At 43.1% G+C, this 22907-nt stretch overlaps 1 protein-coding gene across 2 annotated transcripts; it reads left to right on the top strand.

Moving 5' to 3' along the window:
* The first annotated feature begins 1291 nt into the window (after positions 1-1291).
* Positions 1292-22290, top strand: LOC126248996 (biogenesis of lysosome-related organelles complex 1 subunit 6-like). 2 transcript variants are annotated; one of them, XM_049950574.1, is made up of 5 exons: positions 1292-1474; positions 1546-1647; positions 1893-1980; positions 2352-2438; positions 21443-22290. In XM_049950574.1, exons 1-5 carry the CDS (start codon positions 1434-1436, stop codon positions 21569-21571), a joined length of 447 nt encoding a protein of 148 aa, XP_049806531.1. In that variant the 5' UTR covers positions 1292-1433; the 3' UTR covers positions 21572-22290. The 2 variants fall into 2 exon arrangements, with proteins under 2 accessions (XP_049806531.1, XP_049806530.1); XM_049950573.1 differs by having other exon boundaries at positions 1293-1474; positions 1543-1647.
* The last annotated feature ends 617 nt before the right edge of the window (positions 22291-22907 follow it).

Genomic DNA, 22907 nt, shown 5'->3' with positions numbered 1-22907 from the left:
AAGCCTAAAGGATTTATTGGTGGCCAACTCCTTCTATTCCATTGATGAATTTCTCAGTAAAACCAACTGATTTTGTGTGTGTGTGTGTGTATATATATATATATATATATATATATATATATATATATATATATATATAACTTCTGCGCAATTTCAGTGCAGTAATGTGTTCATTGTAAATAAGTATTATAGTAGTTGCATTACATGTGTATTACCTTACAAATAAATAAAAAAACTTTTTTATTTGAAATTCAGTGCATTAGCATTTGTAAAATGACTTTCATATAGTGTTCATTAAAAAATGATGATCATTCCTCTTGGGACTTGTGGAATGGTACATTAGCTTATTTGTTTTAGTTGTAAATATTTGTCATGTATTGTTGTTTTTCTGACATGGTCCACATCCTGGAGGACCTCCTCACTGCGGATCAATTGGAATGAAAGTAAATCTAATCTAATCTAATCTAGCAGAAAGCAGTCAGATGAACGTCGAGCTAAGCATAGCGAGATGATGAAACAATTCTGGAAGAACAATAAAAATAACAGCCAAGGTTATAATTTGCTGTATGTGATCCTCTACGGGTCTAAACAATATAAATAAATAAATAATAAAATTCGTATGACTTAAGCGACTGTATAACAACGTTACAAACCGCTTGGTGTATGTTACAGTTAATACATTATAGCAAGTTTCCATCTCCTACATTTTTTCTGGGAGGAAAAATTGTTTTCAATGTGCTGTAATAACGTACATGCTACCCTATATTTGACAGTTGTACAACGTTTTATTTTCGTATACGATAATTATCGTCATTTCTTAAAATTCCATATTCGGTTATTTAAATGGAAAAATTATTACAGGTTCTTTCGTGTGTCAAGCCTAGCATTGTGCACATCTCTGTGCATATGACATGTCCTGCAATATACTTCTGCACATGTACCTTTTTCGTGTTAAGTAATCTTCGAGTCTTGTTACAGTTCCATTTGATACTACGTAAATGGGAAGATATCAGTGAATCGTTCTCAGGCGTATTTGTTACACGTGTAAATGCATATATTAGAGAATAAAACTGCTTTGTTTTTAAAGTGCAACGAAACGTTCATTCTGGAAGTCCGGCCGTCTATTTGACAGCTGTGCGTCGGTTGTCATACTGATTGTTCCGGCTTGTGCAAAATTGGCTATGAGTGTGGAATGTTATGGTGTACCGTTCCGTCAACTAGGAATCGTTCACATGTAGTACGTCAAGCCAGCGTATATCGAAGATTTCTGTCGATATCAACAAGAACAGTACGTTTTTGTTGTTAAATTCTTTGGACAGTGGAGCTAATGAAGTTTGTAAGCAGAGTTAGTAATGTGGTAGTTTTTGTTGTGAAATGGTAGGGTCGTAGGGGTGTGTTTACGGTTTGCCAGAGGTTGGAAGTGACGTTTGAGTATGTCGCATGATGAAAATGTTTCAGCATCTGTTGTCGAGAGGTCTGTTAGTAATTTGAAGGCTTACTGGGTTTCTGAAGAGTATGGGTAATAATGAATTGTACTTTCAGCAGGCACTTTGTAGATGATGATGGAATTAACAAGCTTACAGTGGGACTGTTGTCTTTGTATGAATCGGATCTTGTGAAAGCGAAAGGGCAACTTGATGAGTTGACGTGAGTTTCATTTATAGAATAATTAGTTCGGTTGTGTGTTTATATAATAGAATGAAGTTATTAGTTATTTAAATACAGTATAATCCACTTAATTGTATAACAGTTAACTTGTTATAAGCACCATTGTTTCATACCTGCTAGGCGTCAATAGGCGGTAGACAAGTCTTGTAAGATGTTCACTGCCAACTATTCATTTAACTTGTTATTTTGTAATTCATCGTTTTACAAATTTCTCATTATTTCAGAAAAAAGCAGATGTCCGTTATCACTCAACTGCAGGACGAAAATGAAAAACTAAATAAAATGCAGTGCACGAACGATCTGCAAGAAATGGTAATAATAATAAATGTGCTAATGTATTTTTTACTTGCAACGCATGACTCCTCAGTTCATTAGTTTGATAACATAGATTGCAATTCACTGTTACAAAGAAAATGGTAACCGCTAAAAGTTTCCCCATTCCATAACATTAAGAAGAGACAGTAATATTTTCCATCTTGAAAGACCTGTCAATCATTGTGCTACTAGTTGTTAGAAATTGAAGTGTTAACAACTGCTGTGAATAAGGCATTAGACCTACCTATTTTGTCTTTGACTAGTTTCTTTAATTTTTGTATGTGTGATGCTAAATGAATTGAACTGTTACATGTAGACGTTTTCCCAATCTTATTATTGTAACATTTGTAATTTCTTTCAATTAACAGTGCACCATGGTGAGACAGTATCATACAAAGCTTACTACGATTAAAAAGGATATGTCGCAATTACATGAAAGGAGCTTGAAACTTAAAGTGAGTATAAACTTCAGTTTACCTATTTAGTTATTTCATACTACCATTATTTTACTGTTCACACTTTGGACCGTATTCTGTGGTGTAATTTGTGTGTTCAGAAGTTTCATAATGTCTGAAGAAATTGAATGACACACACATACATCAAGACTGTGTAAGAATGTATTAGCTAAAGTGGCATTGTTCATTGGGCTGAGTTAGATGCTTTACTGAACACCGTGACTACATGTGACAGGGTGTTTGTTGTTTAATGTTGTAATAGAATGTTACTGTCCAGATCCTAGTTCTCCATAAATAGCAACTTTTCAGTCAGAAGGTAATCTTCAGTGTACTTTACTGAACTGGGAGGAGGCACTGAACTGTCTTAACTGATAAATCTTAATTGTGCGAATGTCTGTGGTACCTGTAGACACTCGGAGGATGAGTGATACACAGGTAGAAGTCCCGCTGAAGCAGAAAATGGTCTCAGTTTGTGAGCGACATCTGGAGGCTGCTGCTAGGAACTGAGAGGTGTTGGGTGAGCAGTAATGCCTACATGGCGGCAACCTCTCACAGTATCTGTTGCTGTTAAGTGGAGTACATACCAATGTTAAATACAGCACAGTGTTGCAGAGGCACCAGTCATAATTTTGTTTAAGCAACCATGTGTTTGTGGTGCTATTTAAGAACAGTCACTGCTAAGATTTGAAGCCAGATTACAATCATAGAACTAGGGATTTTAACTCATGAATGTTAAAGGGTCCACTAACAATCAAAGTACAGAAATGATAAGAACTTGTGAAATCAATAATTCCTTGTACTACTGTAACTCCAAGTCAGTTTGAGAAGAGCAGGGTTGAAATCCCATTTACAGCCATCCAAAATTACATTTATCACAGGTTCCCTTAATAGATTAAGATAAATGCCAGGATGGCCTCTTCGAGGAGGACATAGGCAATTACCTTTCACACCCTTATCCTGTTTGAGCAGGTGCTCTGTCACCATTGAACTTTTCATTGATTACAAATGCAGGGATGGTTCCATTGAAGGGGCATGACCAATCTATCTCTTCCATCCTTCCCCAATCCAGATTTATGGTCCAACTCTAAGGACCTCATTGTCAGCAAAACATTACTCTGCTCTTCCTGTTTTATAATAAAAAGGAACTATCAAGTTCTTGCTCAGTACCTGTTCTCGAATTTAAGGAACAACTGGATAATAGTGTCTGTCGCCTGTGCTGCTCCACAGAATACTGGGAATGAGAATTTGTTACCCGGTAGCCAGTCGCACTCATTTTCGCCAGTGAACAGTTAAATATGTCAGTTACATAATTTTGGGTGTCAATGGCCTTGTTCTTTCATTATACAGGCATCAATTTGTTCTTTCTGAAATTAGTTTTGTGTTAATGTGAAATTTTTCCTTATTATCATTGAGAATTATTAATGCTACTCATCCCATATTTTGAGTTGTTAAAGAATGAAAGGTAATTTCATGAAATGATATCAACCTGAAATAGCAGGACAGACAGTGCTAATGGAGGTAGCAATTGGCTTGGTTGGTGCTCTTTACCTTCCTAAAAAGTTACATTGTTGGGCATTCCTAAAAAGTTGACGATACCCATAAAAAATCTTAACTGATACCATGAGTTGCAATCAAGTGAAGTGAGATGACAAAGTTCACGTACTATCCCCTTAACATTGCCCGCCTCACCCTTGGGACTCACAACTCGAAGTATGCGTATGGGCAACATGGGACACTGAGCCATTGCAGTATTTCTTCTCTTCTTGTCTCATAATTTTATTCAATATGTTTTCACTTCAATAGATGCTGTATTTGATGTTGAATTGACCATATCTCTGGTGTCTGCATTGGGTTACTCACTTGCACCCCTTTTTTTTAATTAAAACCTACATCTTTTCAGTTTATTTACAAAAGATCCCCATTACACAGTTTGACCTCCACTTTATTTTCAAACTTTTTCATCAGTATGGACAGTGCAAAAAGGTCACACAATACCTAGTATGGTTGCCAGAGTATGCAGAGGGTTATTACATATCTGTACGGTGGTAGCCCATTGACTACACAGAGAATGCACTGTTGGTGTGTGCATTCTTTTTGCCCCATAAAGGCTGAGGAGTAGTTGAATCATGCTTGTGGCTATATGGCTCCAGTAGTCTCATCAGAGTGATTGACTCACTTTTAACACGATAGGATACAACTCTAATGTGTTTCCTTTGTTAAGTACAAATTGAGATGAAAACAAACCTGTCAGACAAGGAGAGATACATGTACCCCACTTACAGGCTGTACCAGGAATTATGGTGAATCATTCTTAAATATCAAACAATTATGTTCTATAGAGGAAATTGGAGACAAGTACGGTGAAGTTACCTTGATATTAAAAATGCAGTACAGCATCCCTGTTTAAATTATCTCTCACAGGAACTGAATATGGTCAGGGGTATAAACTTCCACAGAGACCTTATACTGCAAACCAATGAGGAATTACATACTAATTTGGAACCATAAGAGCCTGAAGATAATGAAGTAGACACTGGAGCATCTATTTTGGGTTTTGAGTGGGTTATTACAGGATAATATTATGATTTAGTGGTGCGATGTAAAACCCTGTGTGTCACCACTTGTCAGATACTTCAGCTATATGAAATTTGGATCGTTATCTAGGGTTAAAAATAAACCCATCTGTGGTGATTGCAGACCGACCACACGTGGGTATGTTCCCTGTGTACAACCACCGTGCTACACTAATTGCAGGGAGGATCTCACCCCGAATCACCAATCTGTCACATCCCAAGAAGAGAACATAAGATCCAAGAGTTCAAGAATTTTGATCATTTAACATACCAAAGAGCCAGCAACAATTACAATCACATTTTCCTTGTCCGACTGACAATGCTCCCTGCTGCCATTAGATAAGCAGCTGCCAGCAGCAAGTCGTATACTCCTAGCTTACTTATTTGTTACATAGTTTAATTCTTAATTTCTTTGTGTGTTTTTGGGTACTTGCATTGTTTAATTCATAAATTTCGGGCGTATTATAGTATTTGAGAGTTGTAGCATCACGTTTTAGTACCTGAGGTGTAATTTCACGTTTTAGTTACTGTAATCATAAATTCAGGCAGATTGTAGCGCATTCGTTATGCATTTGTACAGGTTAGTTCATACATTCTTTGCGTGTTTCCCTTGCTTGCGTTATCTAGGCACGGACTCATGTTTCAGTAACTGTTGTTCAACATCAATTAGAATGGTCAGGGACTGTGATTGCTGTGTTCGGATGAGGGCTGAGTTATCATCCCTTCGCTCACAGCTGCAGGCGGCACTGACTTCGGTCGCGAAGCTTGAGGCTGTTGCCAAAGGGCACCCCTCGTCCTGTCTGTCCCAAGATCGCTCTGCCGCTGTGGTTGCCCCGTTTGCTGCCCGCAGTGGGGCTGAGCCCTCTCCTGTGGTTGATTGGGAGGTCGTTCCAAGGCGTGGCAGGCAGCGAAAGACGTCCCCGGAGGCTGATCAGAAAGCCTCCCCGGTGCGCCTGTCAAACAGGTTTCAGGTGCTGTCTCTGGCTGAGCCAGATGCAGCTGCCTGCCCTGTTTCAGAGGATGATTCTCAGTCTTCAAGGTCCGGGCAATCAGAGAGGGTGGGCTTATTGGTAGTTGGGAGCTCCAGTGTTAGGCGCGTAATGGGCCCCCTTAGGGATATGGCGGCTAAGGAGGGGAAGAAATCCAGTGTGCATTCCGGGTGGAGTCATTCCTGATGTGGAAAGGGTCCTTCCGGATGCCATGAAGAGCACAAGGTGCAGCCAGCTGCAGGTGGTGGCACATGTCGGCACTAATGACATGTGTCGCTTTGGATCTGAGGAAATTCTCTCTGGATTCCAGCGGCTATCTGATTTGGTGAAGGCTGCCGGTCTTGCTTACGAGATGAAGGCAGAGCTCACCATCTGCAGCATCGTTGACAGAACTGACTGCGGACCTTTGGTGCAGAGCCGGGTGGAGGGTCTGAGTCAGACGCTCAGACGGTTTTGCAATGCAGACTCCTTGACTTGCGCCATAGGGTGGTGGGGTTTCGGGTGACTTGCACCATAGGGTGGTGGGGTTTCGGGTTCCGCTGAATAGGTCAGGAGTTCACTACACTCAGCTGGCGGCTACACGGGTAGCGGAGGCTGTGTGGCGTGGACTGAGCGGTTTTTTAGGTTAGAAGGCCTCGGGAAAGTACGGGGTGGGCTGCAATCTCAAAGGGTGCATGGCAAATACAGGAAGTGCTTGGATCAAGGAACAGTCGGAATTGTAGTTGTAAATTGTTGTAGTTGTGCTGGGAAAGCCCCTGAGCTTCAAGTGCTAATAGAAAGCACAGAAGCTGAAATCATTATAGGTACAGAAAGCTGGTTAAAGTCTGAAATAAGTTCTGCAGAAATTTTTACGAAGTCTCAGATGGTGTTCAGGAAAGATAGATTAGGCAGAATTGGTGGTGGAGTGTTTGTGTCTGTCAGTAGTGGTTTATCCTGTAGTGAAGTCGAAGTAGATACTCCGTGTGAATTGGTATGGGTGGAGGTTGTACTGAACAGCCGAACTAAGTTAATAATTGGCTCCTTCTACCGACCCCCAGACCCAATGATATAGTTGCTGAACAGTTCAGAGAAAATTTGAGTCTCATAACAAATAAATACCCCTCTCATACGGTTATAGTTGGTCGGGACTTCAACCTTCCCTCGATATGTTGGCAAAAATACTTGTTCAAAACTGGTGGTAGGCAGAAAACATCTTCAGAGATTGTCCTAAACGCTTTCTCCGAAAATTATTTCGAGCAGTTAGTCCACGAACCCTCGCAAATTGTAAATGGTTGCGAAAACACACTTGACCTCTTAGCCACAAACAAACCAGAGCTAATAGAGAGCATCATGACCGATACAGGGATTAGTGATCACAAGGTCATTGTAGCTAGGCTCAATACCGTTTCTTCCAAATCCACCAGAAACAAATGCAAAATAATTTTATTTAAAAAAGCGGATCAAGTGTCACTAGAAGCCTTCCTAAGAGACAATCTCCATTCCTTCCGAACTGACTACGCAAATGTAGACGAGATGTGGCTCAAATTCAAAGATATAGTAGCAACAGCAATTGAGAGATTCATACCTCATAAATTGGTAAGAGATGGAACTGATAACCCATGGTACACAAAACAGGTCTGAACGCTGTTGCAGAGGCAACGGAAAATCATGCGAAGTTCAGAAGAACGCGAAATCCCGAAGATTGGCTAAAATTTAGACGCGTGAAATTTGGCACGGACTTCAATGCGAGATGCCTTTAATAGGTTCCACAACGAAACATTGTCTTGAAATTTGGTAGAAAATCCGAAGAAATTCTGGTCGTATGTAAAGTACACAAGCGGCAAGACGCAGTCAATACCTTCGCTGCGCAGTGCCGGTGGTACTCTTACCGACGGCTGTGCTGCTACAGCGGAGTTATTGAACGCAGTTTTCCGAAATTCCTTCACCAGGGAAGATGAATGGAATATTCCGGAACTTGAAACGCGAACAGCTGCTAGCATGAGTTTCTTAGAAGTAGATACCTTAGGGGTTGCGAAGCAACTCAAATCGCTTGATACGGGCAAGTCTTCAGGTCCAGATTGTATACCGATTAGGTTCCTTTCAGATTACGCTGATACAATAGCTCCCTACTTAGCAATCATATACAACCGCTCGCTCACCGATAGATCTGTACCTGCAGATTGGAAAATTGGGCAGGTCGCACCAATGTTTAAGAAGGGTAGTAGGAGTAATCCATCGAACTATAGACCTAAATCATTGACGTCGGTTTGCAGTAGGGTTTTGGAGCATATACTGTATTCAAACATTATGAATCACCTCGAAGGGAACGATCTATTGATACGTAATCAGCATGGTTTCAGAAAACATCGTTCTTGTGCAACGCAGCTAGCTCTTTATTCGCACGAAGTAATGGCCGCTATCGACAGGGGATCTCAAGTTGATTCCGTATTTCTAGATTTTCAGAAAGCTTTTGACACCGTTCCTCACAAGCGACTTCTAATCAAGCTGCGGACCTATGGGGTATCGTCTCAGTTGTGCGACTGGATTCGTGATTTCCTGTCAGGAAGGTCGCGGTTCATAGTAATAGACAGCAAATCATCGAGTAAAACTGAAGTGATATCAGGTGTTCCCCAGGGAAGCGTCCTGGGACCTCTGCTGTTCCTGATCTATATAAATGACCTGGGTGGCAATCTGAGCAGTTCTCTTAGGTTGTTCGCAGATGATGCTGTAATTTACCGTCTAGTAAGGTCATCTGAAGACCAGTATCAGTTGCAAAGCGATTTAGAAAAGATTGCTGTATGGTGTGGCAGGTGGCAGTTGACGCTAAATAACGAAAAGTGTGAGGTGATCCACATGAGTTCCAAAAGAAATCCGTTGGAATTCGATTACTCGATAAATAGTACAATTCTCAAGGCTGTCAATTCAACTAAGTACCTGCGTGTAAAAATTACAAACAACTTATTGGAAAGACCACATAGACAATATTGTGGGGAAGGCGAGCCAAAGGTTGCGTTTTATTGGCAGGACACTTAGAAGGTGCAACAAGTCCGCTAAAGAGACAGCTTACACTACACTCGTTCGTCCTCTGTTAGAGTATTGCTGCGCGGTGTGGGATCCTTACCAGGTGGGATTGACGGAGGACATCGAAAGGGTGCAAAAAAGGACAGCTCGTTTTGTATTATCACGTAATAGGGGAGAGAGTGTGGCAGATATGATACACGAATTGGGATGGAAGTCATTAAAGCAAAGACGTTTTTCATCGTGGCGAGATCTATTTACGAAATTTCAGTCACGAACTTTCTCTTCCGAATGCGAAAATATTTTGTTGAGCACAACCTACATAGGTAGGAATGATCATAAAAATAAAATATGAGAAATCAGAGCTCGAACAGAAAGGTTTAGGTGTTCGTTTTTCCCGCGCGCTGTTCGGGAGTGGAATGGTAGGGAGATAGTATGATTGTGGTTCGATGAACCCTCTGCCAAGCACTTAAATGTGAATTGCAGAGTAATCATGTAGATGCAAGCTGCTTCCGAAAAGTAATTCGTCCCTCATTTTCCCACATAAATGAATATTCCCTCTCCCTTGTCACCAGTTCCTAGCAGGTGCCTCAGCTCCCTCCACTCATATGAGAAAGACCTCAGCCTGGCTGATCTACTGTAGTAGGGGGCTGCTTCCCCCTGGCCCTTCTACCCAACGCCAATCCATAACGACCTGTAAAAATTTGAAAGTGGTACAGGGTTTAATTTTTCACCAGGAATTAACACTGCAGATTAATGACAGCTACCCTAAAACTTGGAGAAACGGTGGTTCCATTTTGTGTTTGATGTACGTTGAGGACTGCCAGACAGTAATGTAACACCAGAGCATTCATCCTTGCTTTAAAGTGGATTTAATTCCTGAGAAAGTAAAAATCCCAGTCTATGGTTGTGATGTGAAGTCATACTTTCCACTCCTAATACAGTGCTTTAACCCTTTGTACTCAGTAATCCAGACACAGGTTGACTCCATCTACTCCTGTTTGGATTATTTCCGCCTGTGCGGCAAGTGTGCCACAGAGAATTACGTGAGTCTCTTTGTGAAAGCAATGAGAACACAGAGTGCACTTTCATTCAAATATATATGCATAAGCATTACGGCACAGAACTTTTCATTGCATGATATTTTTTGAGACTCTTCAGGGTGGACTACTTCCATTGTCACTTCATTTGAATCATTGACAAATAAATCATTGTTAATCATTTTCACTTAGATATTCCTCTGAAAGCTCTACAATCTCTTCCTCAGGATGGACTGTGCATGAAGAATTAGCCATTTCACATCTACTAACTTGAATGTAATAATTACAACTTTTTCTCTCAACAGAACTGCTACTGTTAGACACTGAGTTAACACAGGCTAGATGGCAGCACTGACTCCTGCTACAGTCAGATTTGAGTGTGGAGCATTCGAGAGCTATGAAGAATCATGTTGAATGAAACTCAACATCGGAAAGGAAAAACAAAATTCATTGTCGAGGATTGAGATAATACTCTCCCTGATCTGCAGAGTCTGTTCCCTAAATGAGGAACATAAAATCCTGATACTTCAGGTGTCTATAGTGACCAGATATAACAGCGGAAGCATTGACAGTACATATAGGAACAAATGTAGAGTCCACCCCCTTCTTTAATGTCTATCTCTCCCCCCCTCCCCCAGCGTGTCCACATCTCTTTTGTGGATACATGCATGGCAAGCATGGGGCCCCGAGCTAGTACGGCTCTCTTTCCTTTCTGGGCTGCATACCTTCCTTTTCTACATCCTTCCCCCCGTCCCCTGCCTCTTCACTTCCCCCTCTCCCTCTTTGGGAGTATGTTTCGTACCTGCGTCTGGAGACAGATGCTTGTAACTATAAAACACATTGGTCATCCCATGATGACCTTTGTGACAGTGATCACTTCCCAGTGACACTATCGTTCCCCTGTGGCCGCCAGGCAGACAGGCCCCCACGTTGGGCATTCCGCAGGGCCAGTTGGCCTTTATACGTGTCTGCTGTCCGCTTTGAGACCTCCCTCTCAAATTCCATTTATGTAGTCATGCAAGGCATCTCTGGCACTCTTCTTGATGCTGCTGGCACTGCTGTCCCCTTATCCAGAGGGCCCCCTCGTCATCAGCCGGTACCGTGGTGGACCAAGGACGTTGCAGTCGCTGTCCAGGACCGCCGAAGGGCGCTCCAGTGATTTAAGCGACGGCCCTCGCAGACCAACCTTCTCACTTTTAAGTGTCTTCATGCTAAGGCTCGTTACATTATTAAGCGGAATAAAAAGGAATGCTGGGAACGCTATGTTTCCTCCCTGGGGACATATGCCTCTTTATCGCAGGCCCGTAGCATTCTGGGCGGCCAGCAACAGTCAATTGTCCAGGGTCTGAACATCCAAGGTGCTCTATGCACTGATCCATTGGTCCTTGCAGAACATCTGGCGACACAGTTTGTGATGGCATCTTCGTCCACTTCCTATCCTCCTGCCTTTCTCCAACAGAAATAGAGCTGAACAGACCCCCCTCCATTTCATCCCACACCACGTTGAGCCCTACAATGCTCCTTTCACTGAATGGGAATTGGTGCAGCCTCTTAGCTCTTCATGAGACACAGCCACAGGGCCAGATTCCATTCACAATCAGATGATTCAACATTTGGACATTCCCCAAGGGCAACAGCTCCTCAGGGTCTTCAATCACATCTGGCTCACGGGTGCTTTTCCGTCACAATGGCGAGACAGTATAGTTATCCCCGTCCTTAAGCCCAGGAAAATCCCAACGTCTCTCGACAGCTGCTGCCCCATAAACCTTACGAATGTGCTTCGTAAACTGCTTGAAAGGATGATCAACTCCAGGTTCTATTGGGTACTCGAATCTCGGGACCTTTTGTCACCCTATCAGTGTGGCTTCTGGGCAGGGCAGTCTCCAAGTGACCATTTACTCAGATTGGAATCAGCCATCTGACAGGCTTTTACTCACTGCCGGCACCTTGTCGCAGTGTTCTTTGACCTACAAAAGGCGTATGACATGGCTTGGTGCCATCACACTTAAGTTATCCTCCCTGACTGGGGCTTCCATGGTCCCCTTCAGATTTTTAATGCGAGTTTTTATCTTACCGGCTCTTCGGGGTTCGAGTTGGCACGTCACTCAGCACCCCTCAAATTCAGGAGAATGGTATCCCACAGGGTTCTGTGCTAATTGTCTCGCTCTTCCTCATTGCTGTAAATGGGTTTGTGACCTCTGTTGGGCCTCTGGTTACCCTGGCGTTGTACATTGACGATTTTTGCCTCTGGTGCAGCTCCCACTCGGTGGCAGCTGCTGAGCGCCAGCTCCGATGGGCCTCTATGTGGGCCACCGTCCATGGCTTCCAGGTTTCCTCCTCCAAAATATGGGTTACGCATTTTTGTCGTCAACCCACAGTTCATCCTGATCCAGAACTTTATTTAGGCAGCCAGCTTCTTGATATTGTTACACAGTCCCGTTTCTTGGGCCTTATTTGTGATAGAAAGCTGACATGGCTTCCCCACATCCGTCACATAAAGACTACATGCATGCGGAAACTTGATGCTCTCCACCTCCTGGCCCACACATCTTGGGCTGCAGACCGTTCCACTGTTCTCCATCTTTACACTACTCTGTTTTTGTCCAGACTCGATTATGGTAGTCAGGTATATGGCCCGGTATATCTGACTATTGGTGCCTTTCGCACTAGTCCTGTTGATAGTCTCCTCACAGAAGCGGGGATTCGCCCTCTACAAATCACGGAGCCAACTCCTTGTTTCTTACGCAGTCACCATTCGCCAATTCCCTGACCATCCTGTACACCCTGTGCTCTTCGCCAATGAGGGATGTCTCCCTCCTAACAGCCGCCCATGGGTGGGATTGCCGGTTGGCATCAGTCTCACTACCCTCTGCCGGGATCTCCATCTGCACTCACTGGACGTGGATGGTGCCTAGACCACGGACCTAAGGTCTCTGTTGCTCCTATGGTTTACTGGTGTCTTATGTGCCATCCTTGCAGAGTTCCAGGGTGCCACCATCCTTTGCACTGGTGGTTCTAAGACTACTGATAAAGTGGGATGCGCCTTCACATCTCCTACGAGCCTTGAGCACCATTTGTTACCAGGATCATGTAGTGTATTTACAGCACAGAGCTTCTAGCCATTTACAGGGGCCTCCTTTTTTGTTTCTCAGGCCTCCTTCCATAGTGTTTTAATTTGTTCCGACTCTATGAGCAGCCTTCAGGCTATCAATTGATGCTACTCTCATCACCCCTTGGTCTCTGCCATCCATGACCTTCTCTCTGCCCTTGAGCGTGCGTGCTACTGCTCATAGTAATAAACTCCGCACAATCAAGGAGTCTACGGCAGTTTGGGGCACTCATTTCCGCCTCTCTCAGAAGGAGTCTACTGTTTTATGTTGTTTACATACTGGCCATATCTGGCTCACCTATTGTTTCCTCCTACATAATGACCCACCCCCACAATGTGTTTGTGGTGCCAGACTGACGATATCTCATATTGGTGGCATGTCCCCTTCTTTCGACCCTTCGAGCCAAGTGTAGTCTTCCTGCTTCCTTAAATTTAATATTACCGGAAGATCCATGGATGATAGACCTGGTCCTCTGTTTCCTCCGTGAAAGTGGTTTTTATTTCCAGATATAAGGTTCTCCTTTTGTCTTGGAGCAGGGGCAGGTTGGTTGTGATTGGGACTCCTTTTGCAGTCTTCACGGTCTGTGACCCCATGACCGCCGCCGCCCCCCCATCCTCCCCCCTTTTCCAGTTTTTACATTTGGTCTCACCTTTTATGCTTATAGTGTGTGTGTTTAAATTTATTCTTTCATAATTTGACTCCTCTTACTCCTTAGTTTACTTTTAGCAGGCTCTCTTTCTTATGTAACTCCCTTTGGAATTGCAGGACTGATGACCTCAACGTTTGGTTCCATACTCTCTCAATCAATCCCCGCCCCGGGTAGACAGGTAGGACATGTATATACCACCTGGTAACGGCCTGGCCCATGGAGAGGTGATTAACCGAGCTGGTACCTTCTGAATGTGCCGATTGGTCCCTCCGTCCATTTCCTGGGAGGTGTGAACAATCACATAACCTCAGGGAGGGCCCCCACGAGGAAGGAGCGCGCCATCTGAGATGCCGGTAATCATGGGGGATACTAATTAATAAAATTTTCTCTGGCTTCCAGCCGCATCAGGTGGTTAAAATCCCACGAGCTTTCAACCAAGCTCTCCTCAGTCATTGTCAAGTTGTAAGACTGGCTGCTGTGTCGCTGTGGCCTCGTCGTTATATAGCCGCACTACTAGCTGTGATGTCACTAGTGCTCTCTTCCTCACCATATATGGTAATGTATTCATCTCGCATCCATCGTGTGCGTCTTAACCTCGCGATGGGTGGGTCACAGGCTGTGCTGAGCTGCAAACTGCCGTCCTTGTTGATGGTGTTTTCAGAGTTTTTTGTTTCAGTAGCTTCTTTTATGATGCTATTCCAAAATCCCCTCGTCCTCATAACGATAGATATTTTGTCAAATAGAATTCGGTGTCCATTTTCTAAGGTGTGTTCTGCCACGGCTGATTTTTTTCTGGATAGCGTAGGTGTAAGCACCTCTCGTGTTCCGTCCGGCGTTGCTCCACAGTTCGTACTGTTTGGCCGACGTACTAGCAGCCTCACTGACATGGTATCTTGTACACTCCAGGCGTTCTAAGCCCTAGATCTTCCTTCATAGGCCTCATGAGCTGTCGAATTTTTGCTGGGGGCCTGAACGCCGATGGATGACCATTGCATTCAGCCCTAGTCAATGGTCTTCACTCATTCCGCAACGACCCCCGCATTGTGGTTCTGCCAGCTGACACGGGCAATGCATCCATCATTTTAAATAAAGCTGGCGACGACGACACCAAAATTCAGTTGATTCTTGAAGAGGATGCATACCGGAAACTGCCACGGGACCCGACATCAAGAATAATGAGGAAGACATCAGAGTTTCTAGAAAAGTCAACACTGGAAGAGGGCGTTATTAAGAATCTCCTCCCTCAGGCGCAAAGACCACCTACGCTTTATGGACTACCAAAAATGTTGTGTCTAGTTCATACAGCATAGACACAATGAGGTAGCTAGGTGCACGCTAAACTAACGCAGACGGGCTTGAAGTTCTGGAACATGAGACTTATTAATGAATAAGAAGAAAAGTACGTAGCGTTTTAATACTTATCTTTAATTCTCTTGTTGGAATACATCTCTCTTGAATATTAGTAAGCTATAAGCACTGATACAAATGGCGCCTTGCTAGGTCGTAGCTATGGACTAAGCTGAAGGCTATTCTATCTGTCTCTCGGCAAATGAGAGGAAGACTTGGTAGGTCTAGTCGCAAGCAATGTCGTCCGTACAACTGGGGGCGAGGTCTAGTCCGTGTCTTGTGACCTGCCATGTGGTGGCGCTAGGTTTGCGATTACACAGTGGCGACACGCGGGTCCGACATGTACTACAGGACCGCGGCCGATTTAAGTTACCACCTAGCAAGTGTGGTGTCTAGCGGTGACACCACAAAAAATCCACAAACCAGACTCTCCTCTTCATCCCATTGTGAACACCATTGGGTCACCCACTTACAGATTGGCAAAACTCTTGGCCAGCCTCCTTGCACCGCATTTGGGTCGTTGTGTGCATCATATCACGAACACCAACGACTTTATCAATGGAATTAAACAACTCTGTCTTAGTCAAGGAGAAATAATGGTTATAAGAATGTAGGCTTCCGCGGCCGGAGTCATAGTGATTAAAATTCTTCTGGGTATTATGCTGCGTCATTGCTAAAAACTAACAACAATAATAAACTAAAACCGATGTTTCAGCCTAATTGCAATGGCCTTCCTCATGGCATGACTGATTTTACATGGGGATAGGTGCTTCTATTTATTACAGACTATCGATGTCTGACGTCACTGTTGTAAAACATTTAATTGGCCCTCTAATATGATTGGCTAGTCATGATGTAAGGGAAGATGGAAAGAAAGAGGCTGTTCGTGGATGTCCATGTCGTCAATGATTGGTAGCTGTCCGCCAGTCAGTGTTCAGCTTCTGGTCGGCAAGTTTTCCTCCTGGTGTGCGCAGAAGTGGACTGACAGTTGCTTTACAGCTGTTTGTGCAGATACGTCCGTGTCCCGTGTAGCTTCTGCCTCGCGACCGCTCGCGGCCCGTTGGACTGGGATGGCCGGCGGCCAGGACGTGGGGAGTTTGTAGCCATCTTCTCTGTTGATGTTGTCAGTCTGTTTAATAATGTCGATTGCCTCCCGTATTTTGCATTCTTGCATCCACGATTCTTTCACCAGTACTTGGGCCTCCTGGAACCTGATAGGTTGTCCACAGTCACGGTGGTGTTCCGCTAACGCCGATTTGTTATGTTGTTGTAATCGTACATAGCGTTTGTATTCTGCTACTCGTAAGCTGACAGGTCTCCCTGTTTCTCGTATGTAGGCAGCTCCGCACTCACACCGTAGTTCGTAAACACCTGCAGTGTTAAGAATGTTGACTACATCCTTGGCGGAACCTATCATTTCATGGGTCCTGTGATTGCTCCGAAAAATCGGTTGGAAACCTCGTCGGCGGAGGACATTGCCTAGCTGTTCACTGACTCCTTTTACATATGGTAAGTTTACCAGTGGAAGCTTCTCTTCTTCGCCTTCTTCTCTTCTATGCCTTCTTCTCGTGTTCTGCTCCCTTTGGTTTTAGCTACCTTGCTTATGATTTTGTCATCATAGCCGTTGGCACAAAACATGTTTGTAGCTCCTTTAATTCTTCTTTGATGTTATTTTCATCTCTTATTCAGGTAGGCTTGGACAGTTAACGTATGCAGGACAGAATACTTTTGAGCTTGGTGGTGGTGGTGGTGGTGTGGTGGTGGTGGTGGTGGTGGTGGCGGTGGCTCTCCGCGTGCAGGTACCGATTAGTGTGCATTGGTTTCCGGTACACTTTGTGTCCCAGTTTACCTTCGGCAGCTCTGTATACTTCCACATCCAGAAATGGCAAGGAACCACTGTTTTTGGTCTCATATGTGAACTTTATATTTTTGTGCAGGCTATTTAAGTGCTGGAGGAAGTTTCCCAGTCCCATTTCACCATGAGGCCAGATAATGAATGTGTCGTCCACATATCGTTGCCAGCAACTGGGACGCAATGGAGCAGAAGCTAGAGCTGTTTTCTCAGAGGCTTCCATGAAGATGTCCGCAGCTACAGGGGAGAATGGGGAACCCATTGCCACTCCATCTGACTGTTCGTAATACTGGTCCCACCAGGTGAAGTACGTAGATGACAGGCATAAGCGCACCAGATCACAGATATCTAGTGGGATCCGCTCCTGTAGAATGCGCATAGTCTCCTCAATAGGAATGTTAGTGAAGAGAGACTTGATGTCAAAACTGACCATAATGTCTGATGGATGTATCTGCACAAACAGCTGTAGAGCAACTGTCTGTCCACTTCTGCGCACACCAGGAGGAAAACTTACCGACCAGAAGCCGAACGCTGATTGGCGGACAGCTACCAATTGTTGATGACATGGACATCCACAAATAGCCTCTTTCTTTCCATCTTCCCTTGCGTCATGACTAGCCAATCATATTAGAGGGCCAATTAAAAGTTTTACAACAGTGACGTCAGACATCGATAGTCTGTAATAAATAGAAGCACCTATCCCCATGCAAAACCAGTCATGCCCTGAGGAAGGCTATTGCAATTAGGCCAAAACATTGGTTTTAGTTTATTATTGTTGTTAGTTTTTAGCGATGATGTGGCATAATACCCAGAAGAATTTTAATCAATATTATGGTTAGTTTTGATGTGGTCTTCCTGTTTACACGTGTTCTGGTCAAAGACTGTATAGATCTCCTTTCCCCAGGTATTTGATAGCACAGTTGTGGAATTGTTTAAGCACACATTGACATTTCGTATTTCCTACATGGCGGCCAGTATTTCGACCATTTGGATGTTTGACAGAAAACTGTGCTGGTGTTTCATATCTTTCGGCTCGCTGTCTGCAATCCCTCAACACCCTCCGTGTTCTGAATGGTACCTCCTGGGGAGTGGACCAAGTGGTCCTCCTCTGCCTATATCACACCTTAGTTCACTCGAAATTGGACTATGGCAGCATACTTTACTCCTGCTCGGCTGTGTATTCTTTGGCATCTCAACTCTGTCTACCACATCGGATTGCAATTAGCGTCTGGAGCTTTTTACACCAGCCCCGTGGAAAGCCTTTATGTTGAGACTGCTGAATCTCCACTGTCCAATCGGTGAGCTGTCCTCCTGAGTGGTTACACTAGTGACCTGTCTTCCATGGCTGCTTATCTGGCCCATGCCGTTTTTTTCGATGCCTCCTTGGATTTAGGGTATGCAGGCTGCCCTTCTTCTCTACCACCACTGGGAGTCCACTTCTGTCAACTCCTACATTCTCTTTCCTTCCACTTTCTTTAAACTTTCTTGACAACTGGGGGTATGGCTGCACCCCCGGACCTGTCTGCTCCGTGACCTTTGTCAGCTTCCCAAAGATAGTACCACCTCCTCTTGTTTATGATTAAGCATTTGCTGCTCTATGTGCACTAATGGAGGATGCCACATTTATTTACACTGATGGCTCAGAAACATCTGGTGTTATGAGTGCCTATATTGTTGGCAACACCCCTAATAGATTTCGGCTTCCCGACCAGTGTTCGGTTTTTACTGCGGAGCTTTCCGCTGTTCTCCAGGTGTATAGTACATCCATCACCATAAGCGGATACAGAATATTATACGCTCGGATTCACTCATCTCTCTCCTCAGCCCCCAAGCTCTTTATCCTGCCCACCTTTTGGTCCACCGGATTCAGGACTGCCTCCACTTGGGGGGTGGGGGGGTGTCTCTGTGCCATTCCTCTGGATCCCAGGGCATGTTGGTATCCGCGAAAACGAGGCAGCCAATATAGGCCAAGACTGCATCTCTCTTTCTCGGCCTGCTGTTCGCATGGTTCCCTTAACCAATACACAGTGTGTTTTATGTCATCGTGTTGCTCTTTTATGGCACGCACATTGGTCGACGCTTCCCAATAATAAATTACGGGACGTGAAACTTCTTCCCTGGTGCTTGGACCTCTTCCTCCCGACTTCGTCAGGAGGAGGTAATTGTAACTAGACTCCAGATGGGGCACTGTCTTTTTAACCATCGCCGACCAGGAATGAGGGTCACACGTAAGCAACAAGGAAACTTGTGTTTCAATAAGTTCGAGATTTTCCTGATGTGCTCAACACAGTATCGACCTAGCTCGAAGAACCACGTGACATTTAAGTCTCTGTGCTAGTGCAACGGATACGTGAGAAACTATGAACTAGCCACTACAACAATCTAATGCTCTTCTTAAAAACTGACTTGTGAAACATGGGAGGAAATAACATTAAATTCTATCAACTTACAAACTTTTGTTGTGTTTTACGTTACTTTTTAAGATAACATCCAGAGGTGAAAATCTTGTTCTTCAAAAGCATTACTTGATTCTGAACCCAAGTCAATATTTTACTTGGTTAAGAGAAATTGTAATGATTTACTAAGTGGGCTGCAAATGAGAAATTTGGTCGCTGTTCACGTACTAGATACCAGGGAAAAACATTAGGCCGCGCAGGTTGAGGCGTCATGTCACGGACTGCGCGGCCCCTCCCGCCGGAGGTTTGAGTTCTCCCTCGGGCATGGGTGTGTGTGTTGTTCTTAGCATAAGTTAGTTTAAGTAGTGTGTACGTCTAGTGACTGATGACATAAGCGGTTTGGTTCCTTAGGAATTCACACACATTTGAACCCTTTTTTTGAAAAACATTAACAAGTATTGATCAGCTTTAGAACAAGATGATGGCTGGTAGGTGAAATGAGAAAGTAAATTAATCCACAATTAAACGTCTAACGCATGAAGTAAATTACATTAAACAGACTGCAATTGTAATTGCAAGAAGAAATTACAGGGGAAAGATCTATTGTTGTGATAGTACCAATAGACATCACTAGATTGCAGGATGAGCGAAAGTTCAAGAAATGAACTGAATCATAATTTTTATCTTTTATTTATGTTGCTGCTGTTATATAGGACCTGCACCGTATAAGATATTGCCATCCATATTTCACTGTTGCTCAAGGACATTATTTGGCTGAGAACTATGATGACTGCAGGGAGGGAGTGTTGAGCAGGCAGTAGATTCCATTGTGCAGCCAACCATGGAAATGTATAGTGCGTACATTGGCTTTTTATGGACATCTACCATGTTTACACTTGCTTGCATTAATCCATTTGTACTCTGAATCAAATTCACTTTATAAGTGAACAAATACTGAATACAATTATCTAGTCGATAATAGCCAGGTGACAAAGCAAGTTATAAGTTTTATCTGTTAGAGTGGACTGTATAATTTTTCTGAAACCTTCATTACTATAATTCTTCTGGGTGTCAGACAGGGGTGGAGGGTTGCCTACCAGTGCATTGATGCAGTGTGCCTTCCGCCATATGACATGAGACAGTGGGCCGTAAATCACTCCCTGCTGCTGTCAACCCTACCCTATTATCTTTCACCCCCCTTACACTCTTAATTTATTCATAACACTTCTTATGGCTGGCCTGTGCCAATTTCTTTTTTACACCCATTTGTTTGTGATTTAAAATTTAATGGCTCTCTCCCATTCTTTGACATGTCCATTGTGGAGATACCTATGACCAGTGTAGTTTTGTTCCCTAAAACCTCTAAATCCATCACACTTTCATCAGAAATTGTCATGCTTTAAAAGTCTCCTTGACTTCGTAAGTGGCTTATGCTTTTGCTAACCCATCACTATGAACAAAAGCAAAGTTACTGATGCCTGTACCTGATCTGTACTTTCCAGTTAAGGCTCATTGCTGTTCACTGATAGAGGTGACATGATGGGTAACACACTGGATTCAGGGGGAGTGGGTTTTAAATCCCCACCTTGTGATTCCATTGTAGGCTTTGTTGATTTCTGTAAATTGATGGCTCCATTGAAAAAGACAGGTCTTATTTCCTGCCTCCCCCATTTGAGATTGTGATCAATACTGTGGATAGGATATTACACCATAATCTTCTTTCCTTCCTTTATTGCTACAGTATATGTGATTGTCATGAAATATTCATTACAGACACCATACAGATTACGAACTGTATACATACCATTGCTGTGTGTAACCCAGACATCTCTTGTAGCATTGAGTGACAAAAAGAAAATGTGAAACCATTCATTTGTCTCAGTGAGTTAGCAAATGTATATTTTATGCCATTTCCTAATTTCTTGTTACAATTAATGAGTAACTAAAAACTTGCGCACTTACATCAGAACACTGTTGTCACGTCTTGTTACTTATTATTGACTACTTTCAAATGTTTGTGGTTATTTTATTTAAAACTGTAATTGTTCCAGAAAAGAGCCATGAAGCTTCAGCAGATAAAACAGAAGGAAGCCTTGCAACGCCAGCATCAGCGAGAACTACAAATACAGCGAGAACAAGAGTTAATTGCAAAGCCACTTGCTGCACAGAAAAAGAATTGACATTTGCCAGACATTGTAGAAACTATTCCAGTGGGCTGAGAGAAATCTTAGGAATGAGAAAGCAAGATTTTAAAAATGCAGAGTTGCTGGATGGTCTGGAAGTTATAAACAAGATGCGGTGAAATGATTTTCTACCTGCAATAGGCCATAGCTACTAAACTTTGGACATAAAAACTGGCTTTTTTATGCTGTGCCGTCATGAAACCAATTCGTATAACTGCCAAGACCAACAGCAATGGTTGATAAGGTATTTGTTGGCTCTTTAGCAAAGGGAAACGGCACAACTGAAATGGCCCGTATGAACATAAAGGATTAATTGGAACTCTCAACATTTACTCAGGTGTAGGTGGTAGGGTTTTCACAGTTCCAGCTCCTTGAAGTTGTTAAGGGGAAGATAAAGAATAGTGCTGGTACACTAGATTAATTTTTGGTGTTACAGAAAGTACTTGAATCCTTCACTGGTGGAACACTGATTTCCAACATAGATTATTTGTGGATCTCTTATTCAAATCACCAATAAAATTAAGATATTGTTATCTTGATGACTGTTTTTCAGAGTATATTTTATGCATCTATTTAATATGTCAAAGTAAACCCAGCTACCTGTAATTATTAGTGCCTCATCTGATATTTCACAGAATTGCTCATTAACACTTCACTGGGTGGAGTGTTAGAAATTGTTGCTTATGCTACAAAATAAACTGTTACTGTGAAAGAGAGATGTCACATTTTCTTGAACCCTTCTCTGCATTTGTAACTGGAACTTTTTTATATGGTATTTGCAGAATTTTCTACAAGCAATTAACTGTCTGCTATGCCACTTTTAAAGATCTAATGAAAAAATTCTAAGACATTCGTGCTGCCTTCCTGTTAGAACTTGTTGGATTCATATGATGAATTGGACTCAACACTGTCTGGATTAAATCCCAAAGTATATTGCCCATTTTTCATATTCAGGGCATGAATCTACTTCTAACATTGGACAGTTCTAGAAGTTATCAGCTTTTCGTTACCTTGGAAATGAAGGAAGATTTGGCATTTCAGTAATTCTCTGTCTGTGGACATAGTGCTCTTGGTCATTAAGATTTTGCTCAAGAATTTGGGATTCAACATCTTTTGGGAATGCAGCAATGTATACATGTATGAATTCCAATAATGAAGATAACACTGTAAGTTATTAAAGCATGTTATTAGAGGAAACAATAACGAGTCATGTCAGTTGACGTACAGATTTGCTCACATTTCAACAGGAAAACACAGCAAAAGTTTTTGTGTGTGTGTGTGTGGGGGGGGGGGGGGGGGGGTTTCAATGCACTTACCTTGAAGTATACACTGG

Source organism: Schistocerca nitens, chromosome 3 (assembly GCF_023898315.1).
Source record: "Schistocerca nitens isolate TAMUIC-IGC-003100 chromosome 3, iqSchNite1.1, whole genome shotgun sequence".
NCBI classification, from domain to species: domain Eukaryota; kingdom Metazoa; phylum Arthropoda; class Insecta; order Orthoptera; family Acrididae; genus Schistocerca; species Schistocerca nitens.
This window is presented reverse-complemented; position numbering and strand designations above follow the sequence as displayed.

What these genes read in the sequence shown, in the direction of transcription:
- LOC126248996 (XM_049950573.1), top strand. Translation starts at nt 1,434, where the DNA reads ATGTCGCATGATGAAAATGTTTCAGCATCTGTTGTCGAGAG. An exon ending in GGGCAACTTGATGAGTTGAC is followed by an intron (nt 1,648 to 1,892) that starts GTGAGTTTCATT and finishes TCATTATTTCAG; the next exon opens with AAAAAAGCAGATGTCCGTTA. An exon ending in AAAGGAGCTTGAAACTTAAA is followed by an intron (nt 2,439 to 21,442) that starts GTGAGTATAAAC and finishes TAATTGTTCCAG; the next exon opens with AAAAGAGCCATGAAGCTTCA.